The following is a 26,610-nucleotide window of genomic DNA, read 5'->3' on the forward strand; positions in this document are numbered from 1 at the left end:
GATGAATCTGCATATAATGAAAAAAAAAACATTGAGATAAATAGAATACAATTAAAAACATTAATTAAACAAACATTAAAACAGAAAAAAATGTATTAAAATGTATATATGTTAAAATATAACTACATGAATTGCAGTCGTGAAACTAGGTGAATTAAGCTACAAACTCGATTTTAATGCACAATATTTCAATCTAACAAGTATTTTGAGGTGCAGCTTTTCATATTAATGGTGTGTGTTTCACTAGTTAGCAGTACAGTGGGGCTCGAAAGTTTGGGCACCCCTTACAGAATCTGAAAATGTGGATAATTTTCAAAAAATAAGAGAGATCATACTAAATGCATGTTATTTTTATTTACTGTAGTACTGTCTGGAGTAAGATATTGTACATAAAAGATGTTTGCATATGGTCCAAAAGACAATTGCTGAAATTATTAAAATAACCCCATTCCAAAGTTTGGGAACCCTTGGTTTCTTAGTACTGTGTTCTGTTACCTGATGATCCTCGACTGTCTTTCTGTTTTGTGATGGTTGTGCATGAGTCCCTTGTTTGTTCTGAACAGTTAAACTGAGCAGCGTTCTTCAGAAAAATCTTTAAGGTCCTGCAGATTCTTTAGTTTTCTAGCATCTTTGCATGTTTGAACCCTTTCCAGCAGGGACTTTATGATTTTTAGATACATCTTTTCAGACTGAGAACAACTGAGGCACTCAAACACAACTATTAAAAATGGTTCAAACATTCACTGATGCTCCAGAAGGAAACAAGATGCATTAAGAACTGTCTATTGTTTGTTATCTGACTCGGCTCTTCACAGCAGTTCAGTCAGTGTACTGTTTGAGTACATGCATTACTCCGGGATATTGGTTTGTTTGAACTCAGAGGGAGTGTCAGTCACATTAAAAAAGTTAACAGCTTAAGTCATTTGTGGATTAATGCGTATTGGAGACGCAAACTGTATCGAACGATTCAGTTCGATTTGGTGAACTGGTTCAAAAAGATCCAGTTACATCGAATGATTCGTTCGCAAACCGGATATCCAGACTGCTTTGATTTGAACTCTTTCTCTCACAACAGACACGAAAGAGAAGACAATGCTGAATAAAGTCATAGTTTTTGATATTTTTGGACCAAAATGTATTTTCGATGCTTCAAAAAATTCTAACCAACCCTCTGATGTCACATGGACTACTTTGATGATGTTTTTCTTACCTTTCTGGACATGGACAGTAGACCGTACACACAGCTTCAATGGAGGGACTGAGAGCTCTCGGACTAAATCTAAAATATCTTAAACTGTGTTCCGAAGATGAACAGAGGTCTGACGGGTTTGGAACGACATGAGGGTGAGTCATTAATGACATCATTTTCATTTTTGGGTGATCTGTCCCTTTAAGAACCAAGGGTTCCCAAACTTTTGAATGGGGATATTTGAATAATTTCAGCAATTTTTTTTTTCTTGTAGACTAAATGTAAACATCTTTTATGTACAATATCTTACTCAGGACAGTACTAAATAAAAAAAACACGCATTTAATATGATCTTCTTATTTTTTTTTAATTATTCACATTTTCACAGATTCTGCAAGAGGTGCCCAAACTTTCGCACCCTGTAATCCGGTTACCTCACCTGAATTTGTAGGTTTGTGTGGGATGTTATCTCTGACTCAGGTTGAGTCATCGGCGTCATTCCACACGGTATGTTGGCCAGAACTGGGCCACATGTGATTTGCCATCTGGGTATGCAAGGTATTTCAATCGCTTTTGAATGAGCACCTGCTATTTACTATCACTTAACATTTTGCAACCTCCCACACTCTGTGTAATGCAAGCACATCTTACAAGATAAGATATTTATCAATGAGCTCAGGATCTGTTGAGCAGCAAATCCTCCATGATCTTGTCAGTCATCTCTCATAACTCTTGACCCAGTAAAAACTGACTCTTGTCACACCTGTTGGATGCGTGGTTGTCAAGACCCCCCATCATTTTTCCCCATTCGAAACTAGACGAGTGACGTGTCTTGGATATTGTATGGAGCCCTCTGCTTCAGAGTGGGTTCGCAAATCATTTGATTCAGTTCGCATTCGCAGCTTCAGATCTGTTTCGCTATTTTATACTTTATTTTATTATTTAACAGTAGAAAACATCAAAGGCAGTAGAGTTATAAAAAATATATAAATCAGAAAGTATAGCTAACATAAATTAAATCCCTTAATAAAACGAACTTTGGTTTTACTAGTAAAAGTGTAACCATGTTTGTTTCTTTGTATAAGCACAGTTTTGCTACAAACTGTTAAACTATGGTTAGTGTAGTGTAGTGTACTTTTAAAAGTAATGCATTACAATATTGCTGCCTAAAAAGTAACTAATTTTATGGATAGTAATGCGTTGTTACTTTTGCATTGCACTACATTTTAATTTTGAGCAGAGTTCATTGTTTTTAATATACATTCTATTTATAGCAAATATAAAAGCCCTTTCACACTTAAGTGTAATGAATAAACCTAAGGCTGGAGGAAAATTAAATTCATGTCTGTACAGTAGAACACAGGAGAACATTCGACTTGTGTGTTTGTTTTCATTTGTTCACTCTTGTTCACTGACCTAGTTTCTGTCTTCCCGTTTATTAAGTCATTATGCTCAGGTGTGTCATTCATTATCCTCATTAACATTCCCCTTATATTATGAGTTGTATTCTGTTCAGCCTTTGGTGATCAGGTATTGAGTTTACAACTATGTGTAGGTGTGATCATGTTTTTTTTGTTTGTTTTTTTTTTTTTTTGGCTTAAAGCTGCAGTCGGTAACTTTTGACGCTCTAGCGGTTAATAAACATAACTGCTTGCGTCTTGCGGAAGAACATCGTAGCCGGAACTACTTCTCTCTGTTTATGTCTATGAAGAATCACAAAGGTACTGGGTTACTCCGCCGCAGTATCCCCGAAGCAATCTAAAATAGTCCTGATATAAACACTTATTAAAGGTGCACCCTAGTGATTCAGGACAGGCTAAAAACACGGTTTGGAAAATGGATTCATGGTGTACTCGCTTATTATATACATTTTGTAAATTTTGAACACAAACAAAGTTACGGACCGCAGCTCTGATTGGTTGTTTCTTACCGGGAGCGATCTATTTCTGCATTTCAATAGGACACTGGGAGGAGCCAGAGGAGCTTGATTTTTTCATAGATTATCTGTCTCATATTCTACTGTCAGGACATAATAACAGGTTTAACAAATATGTAAAAAATATATTTTTACAAAAGTTTCCTACTGCAGCTTTAACACTTGTGGATTATTAAAGACTTTGTGTTATTATTATTGTTGATGATATCATCATCTTTGTATTTGTTCATTCCCTTGTGCACATAATTTGACAGTCATATTTTGAGTTTGCATTTCACAGTTTTAATTCATTTTGATGAATCCTAGATCTGTTTTCATGCTAATTCTGTTTTCTCAATGCTGACTGTTTTCATGCTAATTTTTTTAATCCATGTATTGCCAGGTAAAATAATAATAATAATAATAATAAATGTACCACTTAAGAGGGCGCAGGATGAATATGGAGATGCAGTTTTCACTTTAGGATTGACAGATTTTAAATAGTTTCCATGTACTTGTCTAGATCAATTTTCAATTAAGAAAAAAAGAGAACCAGCTTTTTTATTTGTCTATGTGAAATTTAGCTTGCAGGAACCACAAATTAATCAAGTTTAGCAAAACAATCCAAAGTAAAAGAAGAGTCACTAACAAAATGAGATTAGATGAACATGTAAACAGTTAAGCTTACATTTGCAGATTAACTAATTTTAATAGTGTACCACAGATTTTCATCGTTATTATTTTGGTCTCTGTTGGCCGCCCTATTTTGAGGCAGTGCCCCAGCATGTCCCCACCACTGAAAATGCTCTAGATAGAACGCCTTTGCTTGTGTGTGTCCAGATTCCCACAGATTGCTTCGATTAAAAATAGGATCTCTTCATGTTCGGTTCTTGAGGTTAAGGTTTATGAAAACCCATTTTGCATATATGAGCCAGAAACAACTTACATGAGGTTTTGATCTGATGTTTGGACAATACAGGGTACTTTTGATAATACCCAAATGTCTGTGAATTTTATTTATATATTTCTTGTAACCTAGAAAATATTTTTCCCTAGAAATGCAGTTATATATAGTACATTTGTGTGTGTTTGTATGAATTATAGGTTAATTGTTGTTGTTGTTGTAGTTGATGAATATTATATCCTGAACTTTAACTTTGATAGTTTGATATCGATGTCCTTGATTTATATGACTCTTGTACTTTAATAAAAAGAGATAAATTCAAAAATTAAATTAAACAAATACAGTGCATCCAAAAATGCATGTTTAATAATTAATTGCATGTTAAATTATTTAGAAATTAAATCAGAATTCCACAATGATTCGATTCCTGATCCGAGTGGAAGTTTAATGTGTTTGTAAAACTTAATTTTGTAAAAACAGCAGTTGTTTGCATGTAACACTTTTCAGTCTTGAATTGCATTCAGTTTTTTGAAAAACTCTTATTTATTCTTGATTAATTTAACTACAACTACAAGTGTGCGTATTCTTACTTTGTTATTGATGGTCTTGGTATATGATTCTTGCTTTTTAATTATAATTAAAAGATTGTGTAGTGTCGTGCACAGTTAATCATGTTCATACATTTTACACTTGCATTGCATTATATTTTTTAAGAGTTTGCCACAAAAACAGAAAATGAAGTATGACTGTGCCTGTAAATGCATTAGTTTATGAGCATAAAACCTCTGCATTACTCAGCTTGAAGCAATGTGTAAAGAATATGGGGTGCTCTGTGGAGTAAGATGTCATATTTATCGTCACATAAATTTTACTATAGGCCTCACCTCAGAAATTAGAGACAGATGAAATCAGGACCATCTGCAACATAACGACTTAGAAATATGACTTTATTATAAATTGACTGGTGGCATGTCACAAAGAAATAAAAGATGAATAGACCTATCTCTTTTTTGCAGTGTAGTTTGATCATAGCTGTACTTCTGAAGAATTCTAGAAAACATCGGGTCATGAAAAAACAACAAAAAGATGTCCTGAATGAATCAAGACAACAGTTCTCCATATGGGACTATTTAAAATTCCAGCCATCAATTTCGCTGGGAAACATAAAATGTTGGTCCCCAAAGAAAGTGAAGTGGCTTCTAATGTTCTTTGAAAGCAAACGTGATGTTCTCTTTGCTAGCAGTGAAATCTGACCCTTGCTTTATCCCCTCAAGTGTCAAGACTTGGTAAAGGAATGAAACTTCATATGAAACACTGCACTTTCTCCAGAATTCTAGGTCTGAAGGTTATACGACAGCCTGGAATCATTGAAATAAAATGCACCAAAAGATAAGATTCTTCTGGTTAAATGCTGTTTATCAAATATTGGAATTCCCCTTTATGCAGAAGAACTGCGCTGTTGGCACTCCATGAATTGTTGTCTATCTTACAGGCAAAGACCTGCAGAAGATCACTAGCTGTCATAAAAGCCAAGACGCGGCCAAAATGCTGTAGTTTAGGTCAGATTCAGGTCAGGTCGAGGCTGAGACAGTAAACGGTCATCAGAGTTAAGACATCCTTGAGTAAGGAAAGAGATTAGCGCTGGACAAAGTGTGATCAATTTAGCAGAATCTTGTTGCTCAATATTGCATTTCATGTTTGTATTGGCACACAGGCCATTAAAAGTCCTAAAGCAGATGTGTTTGGGGGGAAACGATTTGGCAAAGACATTGTATTGTGCAATACTTCGCAGGGGTGAGAATTGGGGTCCGTTCTCTAAGCGGTTCCTTCCCCCACGCTGAAACATCTCACTGCTGACCAAATATAGAGATTTGTCATTTGAGATATATTAGAGATATCGCTCCAGGCATCCTGTTAATGTTTATATTGCGGGAACTCTTAAGTCAACTGCAATTTGTCAAAACAATAAAGTCAATCGACAGGATCCACTTTCATATTAACATCTTCTAATGCATCAGAATTTAAATGCTAGGCAAAATTTGAAGGGGGGGGGGGGCGTGGCCGAGGCTCAGGTTTGTTGCTATAAAAAGCGACACGATCGAAACAGAGCTGGAGATAAGAGCAGCTTCAGCCGTGAAGAAAACCTCATTCTTCGGAGAATCTCTAAGGTGAGACATTATTCAGCACTTTACAGCCACGTGTTTTTGCTTAGTGGATGCACATGATACATTGAAAATTGCACTAAATATTTCCCTGTCTTTTCTTGCAGCTTACATGGAAACAAAGCATTCAAACATGAAGTTTCAAATCCTGTTTTTTCTCTTGCTGCTTGCTTGCGTGCATCACAGTGTGGCACAAGGTAACAATTCGGTTAATTAAGAGAGTTGACTTAATAATGCGATATTAATGATGATATTTTAAATATATCATTTGTTTAAATAAAACATTTTAATTTTTTGCACCTTTCTAAAAATGCACATTTTTGATTTTACATCGTTTTTAAAACATTTCAGCTGATCATTTTGTTATTAAATGCATTAAGGAAAAACTATATACGAAGAAGCATATGCATAGATAAATACACTGGGAAATTATTAGTATTTAAATGAACTGGTTCTATTCAAGCCAAAAATATGATTTAAATACACTGTTTCACCATAAATACACTAATTTGTACAATCAAACTTATTTCTATGCGTTAAATCGGGTGAAAATAGGTAACAAGTGCATGTTACCACTTTTTATAGTGTATAAAGATAAACAGCAAAAATTATTTGATTATTGGAGTTAATATAAAAAAAGCTTTTTTTAGTTTTTGTACTTACAAATTTCTTGATTAATTGAATGTTTTCAATACCACTTTTCATGATAGATAGATCAAATGACTAAATATAACTGTGATTTATTCCCAGGTTCCTATGAAAACTGCTGTTTGCAGTATGCGCATGTCAAGAGGAACCTCAACAAATTTATCGTGAGTTTCAGAGAGCAGAAAACCGACGGAGGATGTAACATTCCTGCTGTTGTGTGAGTACGACATAAAACACAGCAACACGATCGCTTTCAAAGCTAGAGGTCATTGCACCAGCAACACTCGGGAGGAGATTTATGATTTCCTTTTCTCTTTCTGTTTTCCACACAGCTTGAAGCTGAGGAATTCAAGGGTGATCTGTGTTGATCCGAGAGTAAAATGGGTTAATCGATTGATACAGAAAAGGAGTGAGGACAACACTTCCAAAATGTAGTGTTTCAGAGGCAGCTTTGACCACGCCACCACAGACCAAACTGTATTATGTTTATAACACACTAATGTAACAGTATGTAGTTTCTACCACTATCAATCCTGCTGATTCATATTTTCTACACCTATGAATTGTTATCTTCATGCAGAGGTTCATAATGAACTGTATATGGTCTGCTTCTGTTCATTGTATTAGAACAATATGAATGTATGAACTGTGAATGTTTGTTCTCTTTTTCTCCAAGCTTCATTATGCATCTTTTTACACTTTATGTATATATATATATTTTTTTGTATGTTTTATTCAAATATAACCTGTGAACCGCATTGCCTACATGTAAGTGTGTGTGTGTGTGCGTGTGTGTGTGTGTGTCTGTGTGATTCAGTGTGTATAAGAGGCAGTATACATTTAATGCATTTTTTATAATAAAGAGTTGGAGTTGTGCATTTAAATTTTCATGTCTTTTTCTTTTGTGCATGTGTTAAGCCCATCTGAACGACTATTCTAGCATGTAATATCCATTTAAAAAATCTATTCATAATTAATAAAAAATGTATACACAATAATAATGCTTTATTGAGCCTATAAATTAGATATTAATTGCTTGGTGAAAAAGCAACTTGCATTTCATTACCTCAGCCTTCTTAAGAAAATCAATTTGCCGTGCTGGTTCAGTGCCACAGAGCATGCGTTTGTTCTTGCTAAGCTCTTTGTGATTGATTTAGAGGATCCTTATCTCTGTATCTTTTCGATGCCAAAGTATCAGCTTGAGGTGTTACAAGTGATGCCTGAACTTGCCGGGGTGAGATGAATTACTGAGTCGAGTTTCTCCATTTCATGCCAAATAGCTGTGATTCAAATACTCTAGGTCTAAATCTGTCATCACATCCATTTAATCTCGCTGTGTGGGCAAAAGCCTTATTTTTAAAACATAATGCATTTCACTTAAGAACTTCACCTTTGTTCTAGGATACTATTCAAATTCAATTCCACACGTGATGAGAATATGAGTCAATCTAAAATCATTTGGTCTTTAAAAGAAGAAATCCTGAAGAGAAAAAAAACGAAACCCTTGTAAACAATTAGAGCACTTAACTGTGCTTAATATGCACTTGTAGTGTCTTTATAGATCTTTAAAGCATATTTAACTACTTGCTAATTATATAATATCAATGAAATATAAGTTCACTAACATCATTAAAGAAAGTAAACTTTCATGACTGTTTCACAGTTAAGTGTACTTTGTAATAACGTCAAATTAAAAGTCGTATTTGTAGTAGAGATTTAAACTTGTGATGTTTTAGTAATCTTTTGTCATGCTTTAAAGCAGCACAATTATTTTGTTATTGTATACACTATTGTATAGTGTTATGTGACCCTGGACCACAAAACCTGTCATAAGGGTCAATTTCTTGAAATTTAGGTTTGTCCATAATCTAAAAATGTAAATAAATAAGCTTTCATTTGATGTATGGTTTGTTATGATAGGACAATATTTGGCCAAGATACAACTATTAGAAAATCTGGAACTAAATTTAAATACTCCAGATGAAGTCCTTAGCAATGCATATTACTTATCAAAAATTAGGTTCTGATAAATTTGCGGTAGGACATTTACAAAATACCTTAACGAAACATGATCTTTACTTAATATCCTAATGATTTTTGACAAAAAATCCAAATGTAAATTATTATTGCTATTGCTAAAAATATAACCAAGCAACTTAAGACTGGTTTCGTGGTCCAGGGTCACAAATAGCAACAAATCTATATAAAGTACATGATGTATAACTATAATTCAAAAATACATTTAAGGTTAATATGTTTTAAATGTACTAAATTGCATCTTTATTTTAGATCATGACAAATATACAGTATTTTTCAACGCCAACAAAATTTACAAGTGAAATTACAAATAAAGGATACTTCTTAAAGGGATAGTTCACCCAAAAATCGAAATTATTTCATTAATAACTCTCATGTCGCTCCAAACCCGTAAGACCTCCGTTTATCTTTGGAACACAGTTTTAGATATTTTAGATTTAGTCCGGACCGACATGAGGGTGAGTTATTAATTACATGATTTAGATTTTGGGGTGAACTAACCCTTTAAGTCTTCCTAAAGTGGGTCAAAAAACAGTCTAATTCAGCTAATTCCATCGCATTTAACAATGTGAACCTTGAATGTACCAGTTACATTGCTGTCTATGTAGGGTTAGAGAGCTCTTGGATTTAATCAAAAAATATTTTATTAGTGTTCGGAGGATCAAGAAAGATCTTGGACGGGTTTGAAACAACATGTGGGTGAGTAATTATTGACAGAATTTTCAATTTTGGATGAAATAACCCTTTAATGCTGCACTTTCCCATACTCCAAAAACACACACTGCCTTGTAAGCTTTCAGTTTTCAGAAAAAGGGACAATAAACGAAATATATTCCAAGTCTTCAAATTAAAATATACATTTTCTAAAAGCAAATGCATACTTTTCCCTCCTTATTTAAATGGGTTTAAATGAAGTGTTTTGTTAGCAAATCCCTCTGTGATAATGTTGGCAACAAAGCTGATTTTGCTTGGAAATGATAAGAAGGAAGGAAACCAGACAAAGTCAAAGTGTTTTGACTTAGAGTGTGGGTGCAAAAGTGGCCATGCACTTTAATTTTGAAAGCACAGTAGTAACACAAAGATAAATAGTGTCATTGTTTCAAACCTGAATGACTTAAAGACATCATGGTTCAAACAACATCGGTCTTCCGCTGTCATTATATATACATCAACACTGTTTTTCTTCATCAGTATCTGCACAAAGGAAAGAAAATCAGGTTTGGAACAACAGGCAGGCGAACAAAGGATGCCAGAATTACAATCTCTTTAAGCTAGTCTAAAACATTTTCAGCTGTGCTTCTCTCACTCTTTGTTTCATTGCGATCTTTCATACACACATGTAATTAATTATCATGTTTGGTTCATCATTAGACGCCCCATACAACGTACAGCTACATCAATGGCTAAAATTCATCAGAAAGGCAATTAATCAGTGAGCATGTCAAGCTCAGCCATCCAAAGCTGCCTCAGGATAAAATATCTATTTTATAATCTTTGAAATTAGCCTCAGATGGCATAATTGCACTGTGCACACAGTCTGGCTGTACATTTTGATCTCTTTCTAACACGGGGTACTATAGTGTAAAATAGAGTTGCATGAACTTGTTATGGAACTTTAATGGTGTTTTTCTGGCACTTCAGGGTACCTTGTCACCGTAAGCATTCATTTGATAAAAAATAGATTTTTTTTTATACTGAAAGTCTGTGTTTTGAAGGAAAAGAGTTGTGTCAGTATTCAGCTACACTACTTTTATTGTGTCCATGGACAAAAGTTGAGTCGTGAAGTGTTGGAACATACAGTCAGGTCCATAAATATTGGGACATCGACACAATTCTAATCTTTTTGGCTCTATACACCACCACAATGGATTTGAAATGAAACGAACAAGATGTGCTTTAACTGCAGAATTTCAGCTTTAATTTGAGGGTATTTACATCTAAATCAGGTGAACGGTGTAGGAATTACAACAGTTTATATATCTACATCCCACTTTTTAAGGGACCAAAAGTAATGGGACAGATTAACAATCAAAAATCAAACTTTCCTTTTTTAATACTTGGTTGCAAATCCTTTGCAGTCAATTACAGCCTGAAGTCTGGAGATCAATTAGACATCAGCGTACGCTGGGTTTCATCCCTGGTGATGCTCTGCCAGGCCTCTACTGCAACTGTCTTCAGTTCCTGCTTGTTCTTGGGGCATTTTCCCTTCAGTTTTGTCTTCAGCAAGTGAAATGCATGCTCAATCGGATTTAGGTCAGGTGATTGACTTGGCCATTGCATAACATTCCACTTCTTTCCCTTAAAAATCTCTTTGGTCGCTTTTGACTGTACTTATAATGTAAAATACTGAGCAATACGTAAAGAATTTTAATATTGGATTTTTGTTGTTGTTGTTGTTTTTTTTCTTTGTTTTTTAGAATTATTAAGTTTTTGTACACTTTTGTGGCATTAGTTATGGATGTATTTTTCATATTCTTTTTCCAATAAAGATTTTTTGTAAAGTTCTCATTAAAGGTGCCATCTGTATTGTTTGGCAAAAAAAATCAAGTCATACTCCACATTCCATTCCAGATGGGGGCAGTATGCCTCAATAAAGTGAATTGGTCTACTCTAGAGTAACAAACGAGAAACGGCATAGTCTCTATGCTCCGCCCCTACTTTCACAACAACACTACAGCCATAGCCGAAGCCTAACTGTGCGTTCACACCGCCGGCGTCTAGAGCGTCAAAAATCGCTCTTGCCGCTCTGCTCACGACGCTGCAGAAAGATTTGTGAGCGCTCAGACGCTCTAACGTAGATCGAATGCTTATTTTGTATTTAAAGCGGCCGCAAAGCAAACAAGCTTGTTGATCTCGTGCAGACTAACCACAAGGAGTTATAAGTTAACCTCATTAAATATTGTTGTGGACGAAATATTAGGATCCTTTACTTAAAATGAACAATCTCAGACACCTTGGACCACGTATCACTTTTAATTTATTTTTTATGTCCCTGTACGCAAACAGGGACACATCATAGATTAATACAAACGCTAAACAGCAATAATTAACCTGTCCTTTATGCTGCTTGGGAACTAATGTGCCAACTCTCAAGCATTCACCGTGAGACACACGCAATTGAACATTAGCACGTTTATCGAACAGCCTTCGATACATGTTATAACTTCCCGAAAACAAATACACAAACATATAAAACAAACTTCTAGCGAAATACTAACAGCATCTAACTTACCAATCCAAAAGAAATGTTGCACGTTCGGAGTCGAACCTCATTTCTTTCAGGTCCATCAGTTGTCTCCAGCGATTAAAAGCAGTGCCGATGTTTACTCTGATTCGGCTTCTTTTCTTATCGGATTTGATTTGTGAGTCCGAGCGCGGTTGTTTCCCTGTAGCGGGTGTTGGTCTCTTGCCAAGGGCTTGAGCCATCCTTCCTCTCTCTTCCCTGAACTGAAATGAAGTAGTGGGCTGTACTTTCCACATGATTGACATCAGGTTCAGGTACGCCGACAAGCCGTGCGATTTATTCGTGTATTGCAGGTTGGCTGGTGGTTATGTTGCCCGCATATCGCCTCCCATGGCCGAAACTGGTATTACGACACCTGTCGGGCCGGGGCTAGTAATGCTAATGCTAATTAAGGTTGATATCTCTGCAGCACTATAACTTGACATTTTTTTAATTACATCATCGCCCTTATTTCTTCTCATTCTTTTGATGCGAGTAGGTCATGTTATGGATATTTTTACCTCAATTTTTGCATATGGCACCTTTAAAGAGTCATATCCCAAAAAAAAAAGTGTTGGACAAAAATGTACGAAAAAGGTACAAAGCATTAAATAAGGACTAAAATCTCACAAAGCATTGCAAATAATTATATAATGATGGATTTGGGAAGTCGTGGCCTAATGGTTAGAGAGTCGGACTCCCAATTGAATTGAGTTCGAGTCTCGGGCCGGCAGGAATTGTGGGTGGGGGGAGTGCATGTACAGTTCTCTCTCCACCTTCAATACCATGACTTAGGTGCCCTTGAGCAAGGTATCGAACCCCCAACAGCTCCCCGGGCGCCGCAGCATAAATGGCTGCCCACTGTGTTCACTGCTCTGTGTGTGTGTGCACTTCGGATGGATTAAATGCAGAGCACAAATTCTGAGTATGGGTCACCATACTTAGCTGAATGTCACGTCACTTTCACTTTCACACTTTAAAGATGTTAATTTTATCATGAGACCCTTACATCATCTTACACCGCATGCAGTTCTTCAGTGAATCAGCTCTTTGACTCATTAACATAGTGACTTTCCACCACCTGCTGTTTTTTTTTTTTTTTTTTTTTTTTTTACAAAACATTAATACCCTTTTATTCAATGTTCGATCAAAATATTTCCTTTATGTAATGCCTTTTTAATGTTTTAACATTAATAACTTTATCTTTTGGGAAATAATTTGATTAATTTAGATTAATTAATTAGAACATCAATCACGTTTTAATTGCTTGACAGCACTTGGAACCTTTCGCATCTCCATCCACACCAAAGGTGTCAGTATAAAACTGAAGACAACTTTCCTATCAGCCGTTTAACATAAAGAAACAAAGCCTAAGGGTGTTTTGATTCTGACATGATTCTGTGACTAAGTGGCTTTTATCACTAAACTGCAAACGTTGCAATGTAGCGTACCTTTCTCACACTCTCAATATTCAGGGCGGATGTGTGTTTTCAGGACAATATGTCATCAGCATTGTGCAACAACTCCAAACTTGTCATTTGCATTACATGACTAATACAAAGAAAGTGGGTTCTGTTGGCCATTAGCCATGAGAAATGTTACAAGTGGTTGCAAATGAATATTTAGTAGCGTCGGCCTGTCGCATGGACTATTTCCCTTGCTTTTGACCTGTCTGCATTTCCGATAACAACTTGACCTGTGTTCACTCAAACTTACTGTAACACTTCACTTTTTTATGTCTGATATGTGAAATAATTTCTAAAGCATCATCTTTAAAGAGAAACTAGGTCATCCAGAGGACACACTATATTTACGACAAACATCTTACTGGGTGAGATTAATGTGCCGAGATATTTATTAAGAAACCACTGAATTCCATTCTGAATAATCCACAGTCTGAGTTAAAGCAGTGGTCGGATCCAACTTTATTTTCACCGTATAGAGACAATGAAATGCAGTTAGCATCCCCCCAGAAGTGCAAAGAGCAATGTGCTGAAATTGCTCAATCTAAGCAAAGAGTAAGGCTCTGGCCTTGTGCAAAAGAAATACACTAGTATCCTTTAAAAAGACCACTTTCTATGGAAATAAAAGGATTCAAATAACACTGTACCTGCATGTGATACAAATGTAATACAATACAATACAATATTTATTTATAAAGCACATTTAAAAACCACCAAGGCTGACCAAAGTGCTTTACATAGCAGAGAATAAAATGCAGAGCAGTACCGGACAAAAGAAAAAATAAGCAGTAATCGTATCAGAATCAATGAGCATCAAAAGCAAGAGAAAACAAAAAAGTCTTTAAAGAAGATTTGAAGATGGAAACTGAAGGAGCCAGTCTGATATAGAGAGGCAGACTGTTCCAAAGTTTTGGGCCTGCTGTCGCAAAAGCACGGTCACCTCGTTTTTTAAGCCTGGATCTAGGCACGATGAGAAGACAGTGATCGCTGGATCTCAAAGTACGAGAAGGAGTGTACGGACAGAGCAGATCAGTCAGGTACTGAGGGGCCAAATTGTTAAGAAAAGTAAAATTTTAAAATCAATTCTAAATTTAACAGGTAGCCAATGGAGTTTGAATCAGATAGGGGTGATCGACTCATACTTGCGTGTCCCAGTGAGGAGTCTAGCTGCTGCGTTTTGCACTAGCTGTAGGTGAGAAAGAGAAGAATGAGATAGACCAAAGTAAAGTGAATTACAGTAGTCTAGTCGTGATGTTACGAATGCGTGAGTCACTATTTGAAGATTACAAGATTAGAGTTAAAAACGGTTTCACTTTAGAGAGTTGCCGAAGCTGAAAAAAAGCATGACTTTACAACAGCACTGATCTGTTTCTCAAATTTTAAGTTGTGGTCAAACAGAAAGCCCAGATTTCTTTCGCGGTGGGTTTCATACGGTGCAAGAGAAACACGCTCAACATCAAACACACAGTTTTCCTTGGGCCCGAAGATAATTATTTCAGTTTTATTTTCATTTAGGTTTAGAAAGTTACTTGAAAGCCAAAGTTTAAGATCACTTTAACAGTCAAACAAGGATTGTAGACCATTTTTATCATTCTGTTTTAAAGGAAAATAAATCTGAGTATCGTCGGCATACAAATGGAAGGATACTTCATATTTATCAAAGATAGAAGCCAGAGGTAACAGATACAGAATAAACAATATGGGGCCGAGGATTGATCCCTGTGGGACTCCGCAGTTCAGAGGTACACTAGTGGAGGATTGATGACCAATACGGACACTAAAACATCTATTGTTCAGATAAGAGCGGAACCACTGCAAGACAACGCCTCGAAAACCCACGGATGTCTCCAGACGTCGCAACAGGACCTCATGGTCAACTAAGTCAAATGCAGAACTCAAATCTAATAAGACTAAGGCCATTGATTTCCCAGAGTCAGTTTCAGTGAAAATATCACTTGACACTCTTAAAAGAGCAGATTCAGTACTGTGAAGAGCTTTAAAACCAGATTGAAATGTTTCATGGAGAGAATTTGCGGATAAGTATGATTGTAGTTGAACCAGTACAACTCTCTCAAGGATCTTCTAAATAAAAGGTCGATTAGAAATAGGACGATAGTTAGAAAGAGTGGAAGGATCAAGATTAGTTTTTTTAAGATATGGCGTCACCACAGCAACTTTCAGACTGTTAGGGAAGGAACCAGTTGACAGGCATTTGTTAATTAAAAGTAACAGGCCCGGTCCAACTGTGTCCATAATTTGCCTAAGGAAAGAAGGTGGAATAACATCCTGTAGACAGATAGTGGGTTTTAAATGTTTTTAAATGTAATGTTTTTGGACACTTAATTATATGCTGTTTGCAATAAAATCTGTTTAAGATTTATATGAAATGCATTTACTTAAACTTAAGAGTGCTTTTTGAACCATGAACATAAGTCTTCATATGCAGTGTCATAATTGCTTTGAAGTGTACTGGCGAATACACTGACAAGCATTTACGATTTAGAACAGTTTGAATACATTGACTTTAAATGTAATGTAAAAAAAAAACTTACTAAAGTTCAAATAATTTGTGCTTTATATGTTCAAGTCATCAAATAAGTGCAAGCATTACTTAAACAAAGGCCTAATGATTTAAAATGTTTAAAGCAAAACCTTTACTTTGACATTACTACAAAGTGGACTTTTTACAAATGTACTTAAGAAACATGATAACTTACTGATTTTAAGTGGCCTTTTATTAAATTAATGTTATACTGTCTGCAAGTAATAATTATTTTTAAAATATGAAGTACACTACAAGTGCACATGCGTTGTAGTATGCAATTAACAGATTGAGCTTTAAACAAAGCATGCTATGAAAAGAGGAATAATAAATATATATTTTAATTAGAAGGCTAATACTATAGATGTAATGCTTTGGTAAGCAAAATATAAATATAATATATATTTTTTTATTTATTTATCTTTATATATAGTCTCCTCAGACTTTAGAGAAGCCACTCTCACAACAAAAATAATTTTATTTTAAGTTCTTATTTTATATCTAAGGTGTCCTATGATTTATAAAGATTTAGAATAGAGATCTTGTCTCTTACACATAAAAATGATGCACACTGAAAAATGCTTTTTAAGAGTTTATCTAGATGGAAAACAAAAGATGAATTGCCTGTTAATATTGTGAAATATATGGTACAATAGGTGGCAGTTAGCATCTATATCAAAGTATATCAGCGATCTTTTGTGATCTTCATTAGTCACTTTTTGGTGCCAAAGCATGTGTGAACAAGTCTGGAATGAGCGAGTGGAGTGGATTGCAAAATCTCTATCAGCCAGCAAACTGACAATCACTTTGTAGAAACCATGAACACTGCAAGCACAAACTAGTAATGTGCAGGAAGTGTACAAGTGTTGTGAAATTGAGGCCAAATGATTTCACAGAGAGAGGAAAAGAAACTGTTTGTTCCGAGGACAGTAAATCTCTGGCATGCGTTGCACGTCTAAGACGGATTTGAAAGGATGTTTATTCAAGGGTCCTGTTGCTTTAAAGATAGGTTATATGAGAGATGTTTATGAGTCTAAATTTTTAACACACAGCAAAAACCAAGAACAGTAAGTCTTTTTTCTAAAAACACCTAAGGACAGTTAATCCAGTCCCATACTTGTTTGCACTGGATATGTATCCAAAATGAGCAATTCAGAGAATCCAGTTCAAAATAAACTCTTTTAATTGGTTATTTGGATGCTGGATAGTCTGATGTGTGATTAATCACCAGAGTGCATATTTACTCTTTTTGTTCTCTTAGCTTTCCCAATTCATCACAGAACAACATGCATTGGATTACACAAGAAAATAAACAACTGTGTGACATCATTTTTGATCAGATGTAGCTCAAAGAGAGGCTTCTTTTTTAACCACAGTATGGATTTTTATGATTTTTATGATAGAAGTGTACACTTTATTATTTTTTTTACTTTTATTGAAGCTTAGGAACTTCAACAATCCAGTTTACATTTCATGCAAAAATAAAATTAATCAATATATGTACTGGATAAAAGCCCCTTCATTTTTTTTCTATAACATTTTCTCATATTCCATATACAAAAATATAATGCAATGCATTTTTATCTAGCATCTGAAATTTGTGTGACATAAGGTTATATGAAATGTATCATATTAGCACTATCCAATATATTTGTCTCAAACAAAAAGCTGTTAATATTAACATGCGATCCTGTAACAATAAATCACATGCAACGCTTGACTGTAAATTGATGATTAAACATCATGCTGCAAATGACGCAATGGTATAGTAACAATTTTACATCTATATGTCATGTCATTGAGAAACATGGTTTATTAACATGAAATGTATCTCTAAATCAGATTTAGAAAGTCAAAGGCATATGTGTGTAGCTACAAAACACTATTATGCCTGTAAAAACAGCGTCTTGGCAGATCTCCTCCATTCCTGATATGAATGTGCTATGGCTTGCTTGTTTTTCCTTATCAGGGAAAATAAAGAAGATTGATTCTATAGAATACGAAGAAATCGCTGATACAACAAGCTTTTTATAAAGCACCACGCTCATTTGGATTAGCGTTTAATCCTTTACGTCATTCAGTCAATGTAAACCCTGCCTGAGATCTCAAGTAGCAATTCAGCTATTTTAATAGAAACAGATGGCGGTGGAGTCCATTAAATAAGCATCAAATCTGTACAAATGCATGTGAACTTTGTTACACAAGACCAGAACAGACAGTGACCAAATATTTACTACACTCAACCAAAAGCTGTGGCTCAGACTATATCAAACATACAACATCTCAAACATTCAGCCGCTCAGTGATACAACAAATGTTTTCCTAAATGTTAAGGATTGGCCACATCTCTGTACACAGCTTGGCAACAGTAAATGACCACTTACTGATTAGAATTACACGAGCGTGATAAATCCAAATGTGCATGCAATTTGTGCTGCTTATAAATGTTTTCATTTGTATATATAGGCTAATATACAGACTGTTAAAGGAAAAACAGCTGTATCCACATGTTTTAATGAGACCTTTGTGAAAAGAGTTTATTGGTGTTGAAAGCAAAAATAAAACAAAGCGACATACAAAATAAACATAAGTATTTCAAATTTGAGCCATTTCAGAAATGGTCTCAGACCTTTGGTCCCCACTGGACTCTGTTGATTTTGTAAAACAGAATAAAAATTATGCAATGCAACTGATTTATTATGATTAATTTGATCTCTTTTTTTCAGTTATATTGATTCAGTCCAATTTTTTGAGCTATTCCTTTCTCATAAGACCCAATCATTTCAGGAAACAAGCTGACACACTATATATTGTTGCAATGTGTTCTTTTGTTTTCGGGAATAAAGCTGAATTTCTCCCACAGTCTGTTTTTGATTTGTTAAAAAGATTTCTGGAATTAGGCTACACTTGTTGCGCTGTTTCTTAAAAGACTGATCTTGGGATTGATTCTGGGAGGCTGGGATTTGTAATTAAATTGCAAAAAATTGCACAAATGTATACTTATAAATTCATAAATTCCGGAAGCATGGCATCAAACAAACTATTCACCCATGAACCATTAAAAGGAGGTCTTCATAAGCAGTGTTGGGGAAAGTTACTTTTAAAAGTAATGCATTACAAATATTGTGTTACTCCCTAAAAAAACTAATTACGTAACTTAGTCACTTTTTATGGAAAGTAATGAGTTACGTTACTTTCGTGTTACTTTTTAAATATGGCCAGGGCTTGATTTTTTTTATATATATATATATATATATAAGAAGTTCTGTTTATAGCAAATGTAAAAGCGCTTTCACATCAAAAAGTGTAGTGAATAAACCTCAGGCTGAAGGAAAAGTAAACTGATGTCTGTACAGCAGAACACAAGAGAAGAAGATTCAACACGCCTTCAACAATAAAAAAACAATGAAGCACAATTGTTAGTTTATCTAAAGTCATTTTTGATTATGAGTATGGTTGAACTGGATCATCAAAGGTCAGCTGCAAAGACATTAGTTAATAAAATGAGATTAGATACATTTGTGTTATTTAACATATTTAATTATTGCAGGTTTGCGTCATATTCTGAGTTTGCATGTCACTGTTTTAATTAATTTTAATGATAACTAAATCAGTTTTTTTGCAAGTGGGATGAATTAATGCACATTCACATTTAGTGTAGAACTACATCATGTTCACACAGAGCACACAACGCCTCTGTACTTCTGATTTCTCCCAATGTGGGGACAGAAGACTTGTCAGTCAATAAATGGGAAAACAAAGTAACCTGCGTTACTTTTTTGATTTTTTTTTTTACTTTACTTTACTAGTTACTTGTAATGCGTAACCCCCCACACTGTTCATAAGACGTTACACACTGCAGAAGGATTGTGCTTAGCAGTTGTGTTGTTGCTGCAGTATTTCTTGCTACTGAAATCCTCCGGGTACAGGGCGGAATATCCTACCGCTTCCACGGATCTCCTCTTCTGGATGCGGTGCAGCAGGATACGATAAATTCCTGTTATTGGGCTGCGACAGTCAGTGCAGGTGTTATTCTGCAGGTGTGTGCCACTGATGCCCAGCTCGCTCAGGGCCGACTTCACTTCCTGTTCCTCCACACACAGACTCTTGGCCGGGTCAGCCAGGTAATTGGGCGTCGCGCTGAAAGCAGGATAGGGTTTGGGGTATTCGATGCCCCTCAGCCAGGAGCATACCATCAGCTGTGACACAGTGGTCCGGTCCACAGGTACGGGTCTCAGCATGCCTTTGATGGCCAGTTGGCAGGACTCAGGGACGTAGGGCGGGATGCTGTACGCCCCCTGCAGGATGCAGCGTTTCAGTCGGCCTAAGTTGTCAGCAAAGAAAGGCATTGTGGCCGTCACCATGAAGTAGAGTAGGACGCCCAGCGCCCAGATGTCCACATAACGGCCCACGTAGCTTTTGTCTCTGAACAGCTCAGGCGCCGCATACGGCGGGGAGCCACAAAACGTGTTCAGCGTTTCGGTCGGCTCACTGACAACACTGAAACCAAAGTCACCCACTTTGATGCAGTAGCATGTGGTGTAAAAAATATTTTCTGCTTTCAGGTCGCGATGGATGATGTTGTTTTCATGCTGAAAAACAAACAATGAAATATAAAGATCTGTTAGACTGAATCATACCTTGTAAAATTCTATATATATATATAAAGACAAAACCATCCAGCTATCGCTGTTTGAAAACAGTTTTGGAAACTTTTGGAAACACGAAGACATTAAACATACAATTGTGACAATATATGGATTTTCAAGACATCTCCAGCAGGTGATAAATAAAGTATATGAACAATGCAATGCTAATTGTCATAGCATTTATTACAGAATAGAAACTATTCTGCCTTATAATGTTATAAAAATAGCTTGTAGTATATAAACAAATCATTATTATTTGTTATTGTCCAGCAGTTATAGATTTCTAAGCCAATTAAAAGCTAGTAATGAGAGAAAAAGTTGCCTATAGTATTCATCAGTCAAATGTTTTTGAACATAAGCTTGTCAATGTTTTTTAAAGAAGTCTCTTCTATTAACCAAGCCTGCATTTATTTGATTAAAGGAAAATCAAAACATTAAAATGTAAAAATATATAGTATATATTTTAAGTATAGTTATAGTATAGTTTTCATAAAAGTTCAGAACAACAGCATTTATCTGAAGTATTTACAGTATATTTTGTAAAATTATGTCTTTATCTTGACTTTTGATCAATTTAATGAATCCTTGCTAAATAAAAATATTCTAGTGTTCTATAATTTCTTAAAAGAAAAATGTATACTGACTTTATATAGTGTATAATGTTGCAAAAGCTTTTTATTTCACATAAATGCTGATCTTTGGCTCCATCTATTCATCAAAGAATACTGAAAAAAATTTACTCATCTGTTTTAAATATTGATAATCAGCTAATCATCATATTAGAATGATTTCTGAAGGATGTGACACTTAAGACTGGAGTAATGATGCTGAAAATAAAGCTGCACATCACAGAATTAACTTTCAAATAGAAAACAGTTATTTAAGAAAATCTTACTGTTCAAAAACTGTTGACCGGTAGGCTTTATAGAATACAGAAATTTTATATTGTAATGTTTATATTATGTGTGTGTGTGTGTGTGTAATTTCTGTCCCCCTCACTTCTGAAAAGATGGCTACGCCCCTGACTGGTATATTGATGTTCGTAGCACATGTGCAGGATGATGATTGTAGTTCTAAACCAGATTTTGAGGGATTCGTTCAAATTCCTGATTCTAAGTGTGATCGATATAAGGAGCGATGCTTGTCTTCAAAAGCAGCATTACTAAACAGGATCTGTTGTCAGGCCGGGTGAGGACAAGGCCTTGCTGCTCTCACCATGTATTTGATGGCTGAGATGATCTGGGCGAAGATGAGCTTGCTCTCCAGGTCTGTCAGGCGGCCGCTGCTGGTGATGCGTGAGAACAGGTCTCCTCCGCTGCCGTACTCCATTGCTAAGTACAAATGCTTACTGGTCTCGAGCACCTCATACAGACGCACGATGTTCGGATGGGAGAGTTTTTCCATGCAGATGATCTCTGAGGTAAATAGATTCTGTGACTTCTTGTCGAGACGTGCTTTATTGAGGATCTTTACTGCAACACGCTCTGTGAGACAGAGAGGGGGGAAACACAGTGAATTATATTTGGGGAAATCCATGACATAGCAGTGGATCAAGTGAAATATTCTAGTGACCTTTTTATCTTAAAATCTTAGAAAAGGTCTTTAAACAAATATGTGGCAGAATGCTAGAGAGGCTTTCAGAAGGCCTCTCAAGCAACACACCACAATATCAGAGCGATTCACAGAAGGGGTGCTGTAAATCTGATGGATTACATGAGCGGATCAACTCGTGGTCACTGACACAGTTCGACTGTGCCGCCTGCTGTCAGGAGCTGCAAACTGACAGATCACAGAAATCCAGAGAGCGTACAGTCGTGATGAAGTATCCACAGATCTCTCTTTTTTATTGTGAAATGTGTGATGGATTCTAGTAAAAGACGAAATGTCAAACAGGGACTTGGTTTAAAGCATGCATTGGTTGTTGCCTGGATTTAGAAAATTCTTCTGCCAAAAATCGAGGCAGATGAAAGATTGGAGAAAAGGGAAGGCTAAGTTTAAAGGGATAGTTCATCCAAAATTGAACATATGCTGAACATTTACTCACACTCATGCCGTCCAATATGTAGATGAGATGATCCAATTTGTTTCATTATGAAAACAGATTTAGAAAAATACAGCATTGCATCACTTGCTCACCAACAGATGCTCTGCAGTGAATGGGTGCCGTCAGAATGAGAGTCCAAACAGCTAATAAAAACATCACAATAATCCACACAACTCGAGTCTATCAGTAAATGTCTTGTGAAGAAAAAAAACAGTGTGTTTGTAAGAAACAAATCCATCATTAAAATTGTTTTAACTTCCAACTAAAATATGAGTCCTCTACACAATACTGCTTTCTACAGCTGTTTGGACTCCTATTCTGATGGCACCCATTCACTGCAGTGGATCTACCGGTGAGCAAGTGATGAAGTTCCAATTTCTCATGAGATCAGTTTGGAATTTTAATTTCATTCCAACTATGAAATATCTAGTTCCAACAAACACTATTAATGTTATACAAGATCAATAAGTCTGTGATTTACACATGCAGTGGCCCCATAAAGTATTTCATTTGGACATTTTAAATGTTCTTAACATTAGAGATTCAAAAGACAGGTATAATTTATTTGCCAATATGCTCAGTTTTTTACATTTAGACACCATTTAGATTTTTTTCTAATGCACGCTTGAAATTGAGAAAATAAAAAGTATAATGTCTCACTTTGACTGTCTCACCTTTAGTCAAAGCGTGAACGCCCAGTTTAACCTGGGAGAAATTCCCAGTGCCTATTTCTCCTCTGAGATCGTAGAAAGCAATCCTGCGGCCCAGCATGATGTCACTGATGACCTGGTCATTGTGGGACATATCATACAGGACCCTCTCGAAGGCCGTCTGCTTCGCTAGTTGTTCAGGCGTCAGCGCTGGAGACTTGCGTGTTTCTGCTTCCTTCTGGGCAGGTTGGGCCGCTGGCTCATTCTTGCCTTTTTTCCCACGTCTCTTCGCCCAGACATTTAGTGTTTTGGTACCTTGGATGAGACAAATAATGAAAAAAAAGAAGACTGAAAATATCAGAAATTTTAAAAGTTAGGGTTATTTTACATGTAAACAGTTATGGCATATTCATGTCTTTACAAAACTGCAATTTATAATAATTAACAATAATAAATTAAATCTACTTTTAAATCAAAGATTACATGTTATCTTTTAAGAGCTATTATTTTTATTAAACCATAAAAATGAATTTTAATTTGATACATTTTAGGGTGATTCTTTTAAAATATGTGTTTACTTGAATAAAGCTAGTTCTTTTTTTTCCATCTTTTTTTTTTTTACCAAAATCAAGTCACTATATAAACATATTTTTTTGAGATTAGTTAAAAATCTAACTCAACTAAGCGTACAGGTTTTTCAACTTTTGTCTTAATAACTGTACTGAGTAACACTTGTTTGTTCAGTGAATGCCTCATTCAGCCAACTAATTCATCAAGACAGCAACAGATTTCTTGTTCAGCAAGTATTCATGCATTAACACAGTAAATTAATGCATTGTTTTGACAGCTGTATATATAGTATTAGTTTTAAGTGAACTATATCTTTTATTGTCAAGTACCAGTAACAATCAACAAATGTCAAAAATGAGCTCTTACAACAAATAACTAACTATAATGACAAAATAACAGCAACGGTTTAAATGAAGTTAGCACACAACAAAACAATAATCCTATAACCGCATCATTTATTCATGCTGCAATGCAAGCTGGTAATTTACAAACACTTAACATTTCAGAAATGTGAAATTCTATGTTTGGACAACTGTGTAACACCTACTTGGGTAAAAAAAATACATCCATCTGATCTGGTTTTGTTGCTACTTATTTTTTTTTACAGTGAAGTTCTCTGTAAGCATATTGAAATGACATGTTGAACACCCTTTAGGAATATCACACTCGTCGCAGAGATGTTCTTGTATAATCCTAATCCAGACTCCATGTCCTTTCTATTTCAGTTCAAATGGCCAGTGTGTCTGCTCTAGAGGCAAGATCAGGCTTATAAATCTGAATAGGAAAGTCTTTAAGAAGGGTGGATTAGGAGCCTCTTTAAGACCATGCATCACAGGTTGCAGACTCGACACACTTCTAAAAATACACAGGATATCCACTGAACTACTTACAATATCAGAAACATCAATGCTGCAAGAAAAAAACAAATAGTTGGGCATGCATATGACTTTGCTTAATGACAACGTTATCATTAATTACTTTTGATACAATATTTTGCACAGTATTGACAAAAACAAATTTGAAATAAGTGTCCTAGATATCATTTAAACTCTTGAAAATTAAAAAAATTCCTTAATGTATCGATTGGACAGACATCTTTACTATAAAACCCCTTCATATTTAACAAACAACAGTGTTTAAGAGCAAGGATTAAGTGTTGAAATTTAAAATGAAACATTTAAAACATACAATTCAAGATTTAAAAAAAATGACAGCATCTTATGCATACCACATCCACTTGTCTTGTAAGAAAAATATATTTAGAATTCTCTTTTGATATGTTATTCATAATCTATGCAATTTGACACATAACCATGCGCAGAAAAAAACTGGTCTAATAAAACATAGCCCTATTTGCATTTCAAAACAATGTCAAAACTCTCCCTTATACTCTATTCCATGAAGAAATATAGTTTACCTGGAAGCTGTGGATCCTTCATGCTGGTGTCTGTATGAATGGACATAGAGAACAGCATGACAACCTCTTTTACTCTCCAGGCTTCAATCCTCCGGCGATCACCAGCGATCAATCCAATTAGATGGACGTAATAATATCCATTGTAACACACCCCAATGGAGCTACGCAAAAGAATGCTATTTTGATACACTTGATACAGGGAAGACCTATTCAGTTAAACATTTAAAGGCTATTTTCTAGCATTGGTTTTAAACATCTAGTTAAAAACTATTTTAAACTAAAATTTAAACTAGATGATTAAACTGTGTTCTGAAGACAAAATATTCTTCACAGTAGTCAGGTTGAGTCAGGCTGTCACATTTTAATTGAAGTCATGCAGTATGTGTATGTTGAATTAGAATTTCTGCTGGCCAAAACAATGTTCTTTTTAATCTATTTACCTTTTTCAATTTCATGAATTATTTATGTTGTTTTACTGTTTAAAAATTGGCTGAAAAGCCCATAATAAACTGAAAAAAGTATAATTAAGGCATAAATATATAAGCATAAATATGTGAGCTGCCACAAAATGGGAGCCTGCCATAATTAAACTTTTTTCATAACTGTCTTTTTGCTAACCCTTGAATTCCACAAATTCTTCATAAACTTGTTCTCAATGTCATTTTTATATTTCTTGGTCATACGACGGTGGAAAAATGTGTGTCAATGCCCCAAGAATACATAAAGCAGGTCGAATTGAAGGAAAGGAAGGGGATAAATAAACATGTTTGATATATTAAAACTTTTGTGTACATTAAAGGAATAATTCCCCTTAAATAAATAGATTGATACAAATTCTCTCATGATGTAATCACCCTCAACTTGATCCAAACCTGTAGAAATTTCTTTCTTCTGAACACAGAAGAAGGTAACCAAAGAGTGTGTGGTTCCAATTCATTTATGCAATTTTTCTTTTTAATTTATTTTTTTATGGAAGTCAGTTTTTTTTTTTTGGTTGTTGTTGTTTTAAAAAACATTAGGGCCATTTTTACCACTTCATGCATTCACTTATGAAAAAATAAACCTGCCCAATGAAAACTTTCCTGGAATAAAAAAGTGTGACAACTAGCCCCTAGCTCCCATTTCACAAACTGAACAGTTACCATTTACATAAAAAACTAATTGTTCAAAAAATACCAAACTATTCATTGCTACCCT

At 35.3% G+C, this 26,610-nt stretch overlaps 2 protein-coding genes across 3 annotated transcripts; one reads left to right on the plus strand and one right to left on the minus strand.

Moving 5' to 3' along the window:
- The first annotated feature begins 6,047 nt into the window (after positions 1 to 6,047).
- ccl25b (chemokine (C-C motif) ligand 25b) lies at positions 6,048 to 7,702 on the plus strand. Its single transcript, XM_052569960.1, has 4 exons — positions 6,048 to 6,176; positions 6,278 to 6,367; positions 6,921 to 7,035; positions 7,151 to 7,702. Exons 2-4 carry the CDS (start codon positions 6,283 to 6,285, stop codon positions 7,251 to 7,253), a joined length of 303 nt encoding a protein of 100 aa, XP_052425920.1. The 5' UTR covers positions 6,048 to 6,176; positions 6,278 to 6,282; the 3' UTR covers positions 7,254 to 7,702.
- A 9,546-nt stretch (positions 7,703 to 17,248) lies between these two features.
- LOC127968475 (serine/threonine-protein kinase NIM1) lies at positions 17,249 to 25,511 on the minus strand. Of its 2 annotated transcripts, XM_052569737.1 has the most exons (5): positions 25,414 to 25,506; positions 24,887 to 24,905; positions 23,451 to 23,741; positions 21,948 to 22,216; positions 17,249 to 20,675 (listed from the first exon to the last, which is right to left on the minus strand). In XM_052569737.1, the coding sequence occupies exons 3-5, from the start codon at positions 23,578 to 23,580 to the stop codon at positions 19,923 to 19,925; spliced, it is 1,152 nt and encodes a 383-aa protein (XP_052425697.1). In that variant the 5' UTR covers positions 23,581 to 23,741; positions 24,887 to 24,905; positions 25,414 to 25,506; the 3' UTR covers positions 17,249 to 19,922. The 2 variants fall into 2 exon arrangements, with proteins under 2 accessions (XP_052425697.1, XP_052425696.1); XM_052569736.1 differs by lacking the exon at positions 24,887 to 24,905 and having other exon boundaries at positions 25,414 to 25,511.
- Positions 25,512 to 26,610: the final 1,099 nt, after the last annotated feature.

The sequence above is a fragment of the Carassius gibelio genome, chromosome B11 (assembly GCF_023724105.1).
Source record: "Carassius gibelio isolate Cgi1373 ecotype wild population from Czech Republic chromosome B11, carGib1.2-hapl.c, whole genome shotgun sequence".
NCBI lineage: Eukaryota > Metazoa > Chordata > Actinopteri > Cypriniformes > Cyprinidae > Carassius > Carassius gibelio.

Bases quoted from the DNA above. Each gene is read 5' to 3' on its own strand.
- ccl25b (XM_052569960.1), top strand. From the start codon at position 6,283: ATGGAAACAAAGCATTCAAACATGAAGTTTCAAATCCTGTTTTTTCTC. The intron at 6,368-6,920 runs GTAACAATTCGG...ATTTATTCCCAG, and splicing joins GCATCACAGTGTGGCACAAG to GTTCCTATGAAAACTGCTGT. The intron at 7,036-7,150 runs GTGAGTACGACA...TTTTCCACACAG, and splicing joins TGTAACATTCCTGCTGTTGT to CTTGAAGCTGAGGAATTCAA.
- LOC127968475 (XM_052569736.1), bottom strand. From the start codon at position 25,471: ATGCTGTTCTCTATGTCCATTCATACAGACACCAGCATGAAGGATCCA. The intron at 22,217-23,450 runs GTGAGACAGTCA...TCTGTCTCACAG, and splicing joins CGTTCACGCTTTGACTAAAG to AGCGTGTTGCAGTAAAGATC. The intron at 20,676-21,947 runs GTGAGAGCAGCA...TTTGTTTTTCAG, and splicing joins TCTCAGCCATCAAATACATG to CATGAAAACAACATCATCCA.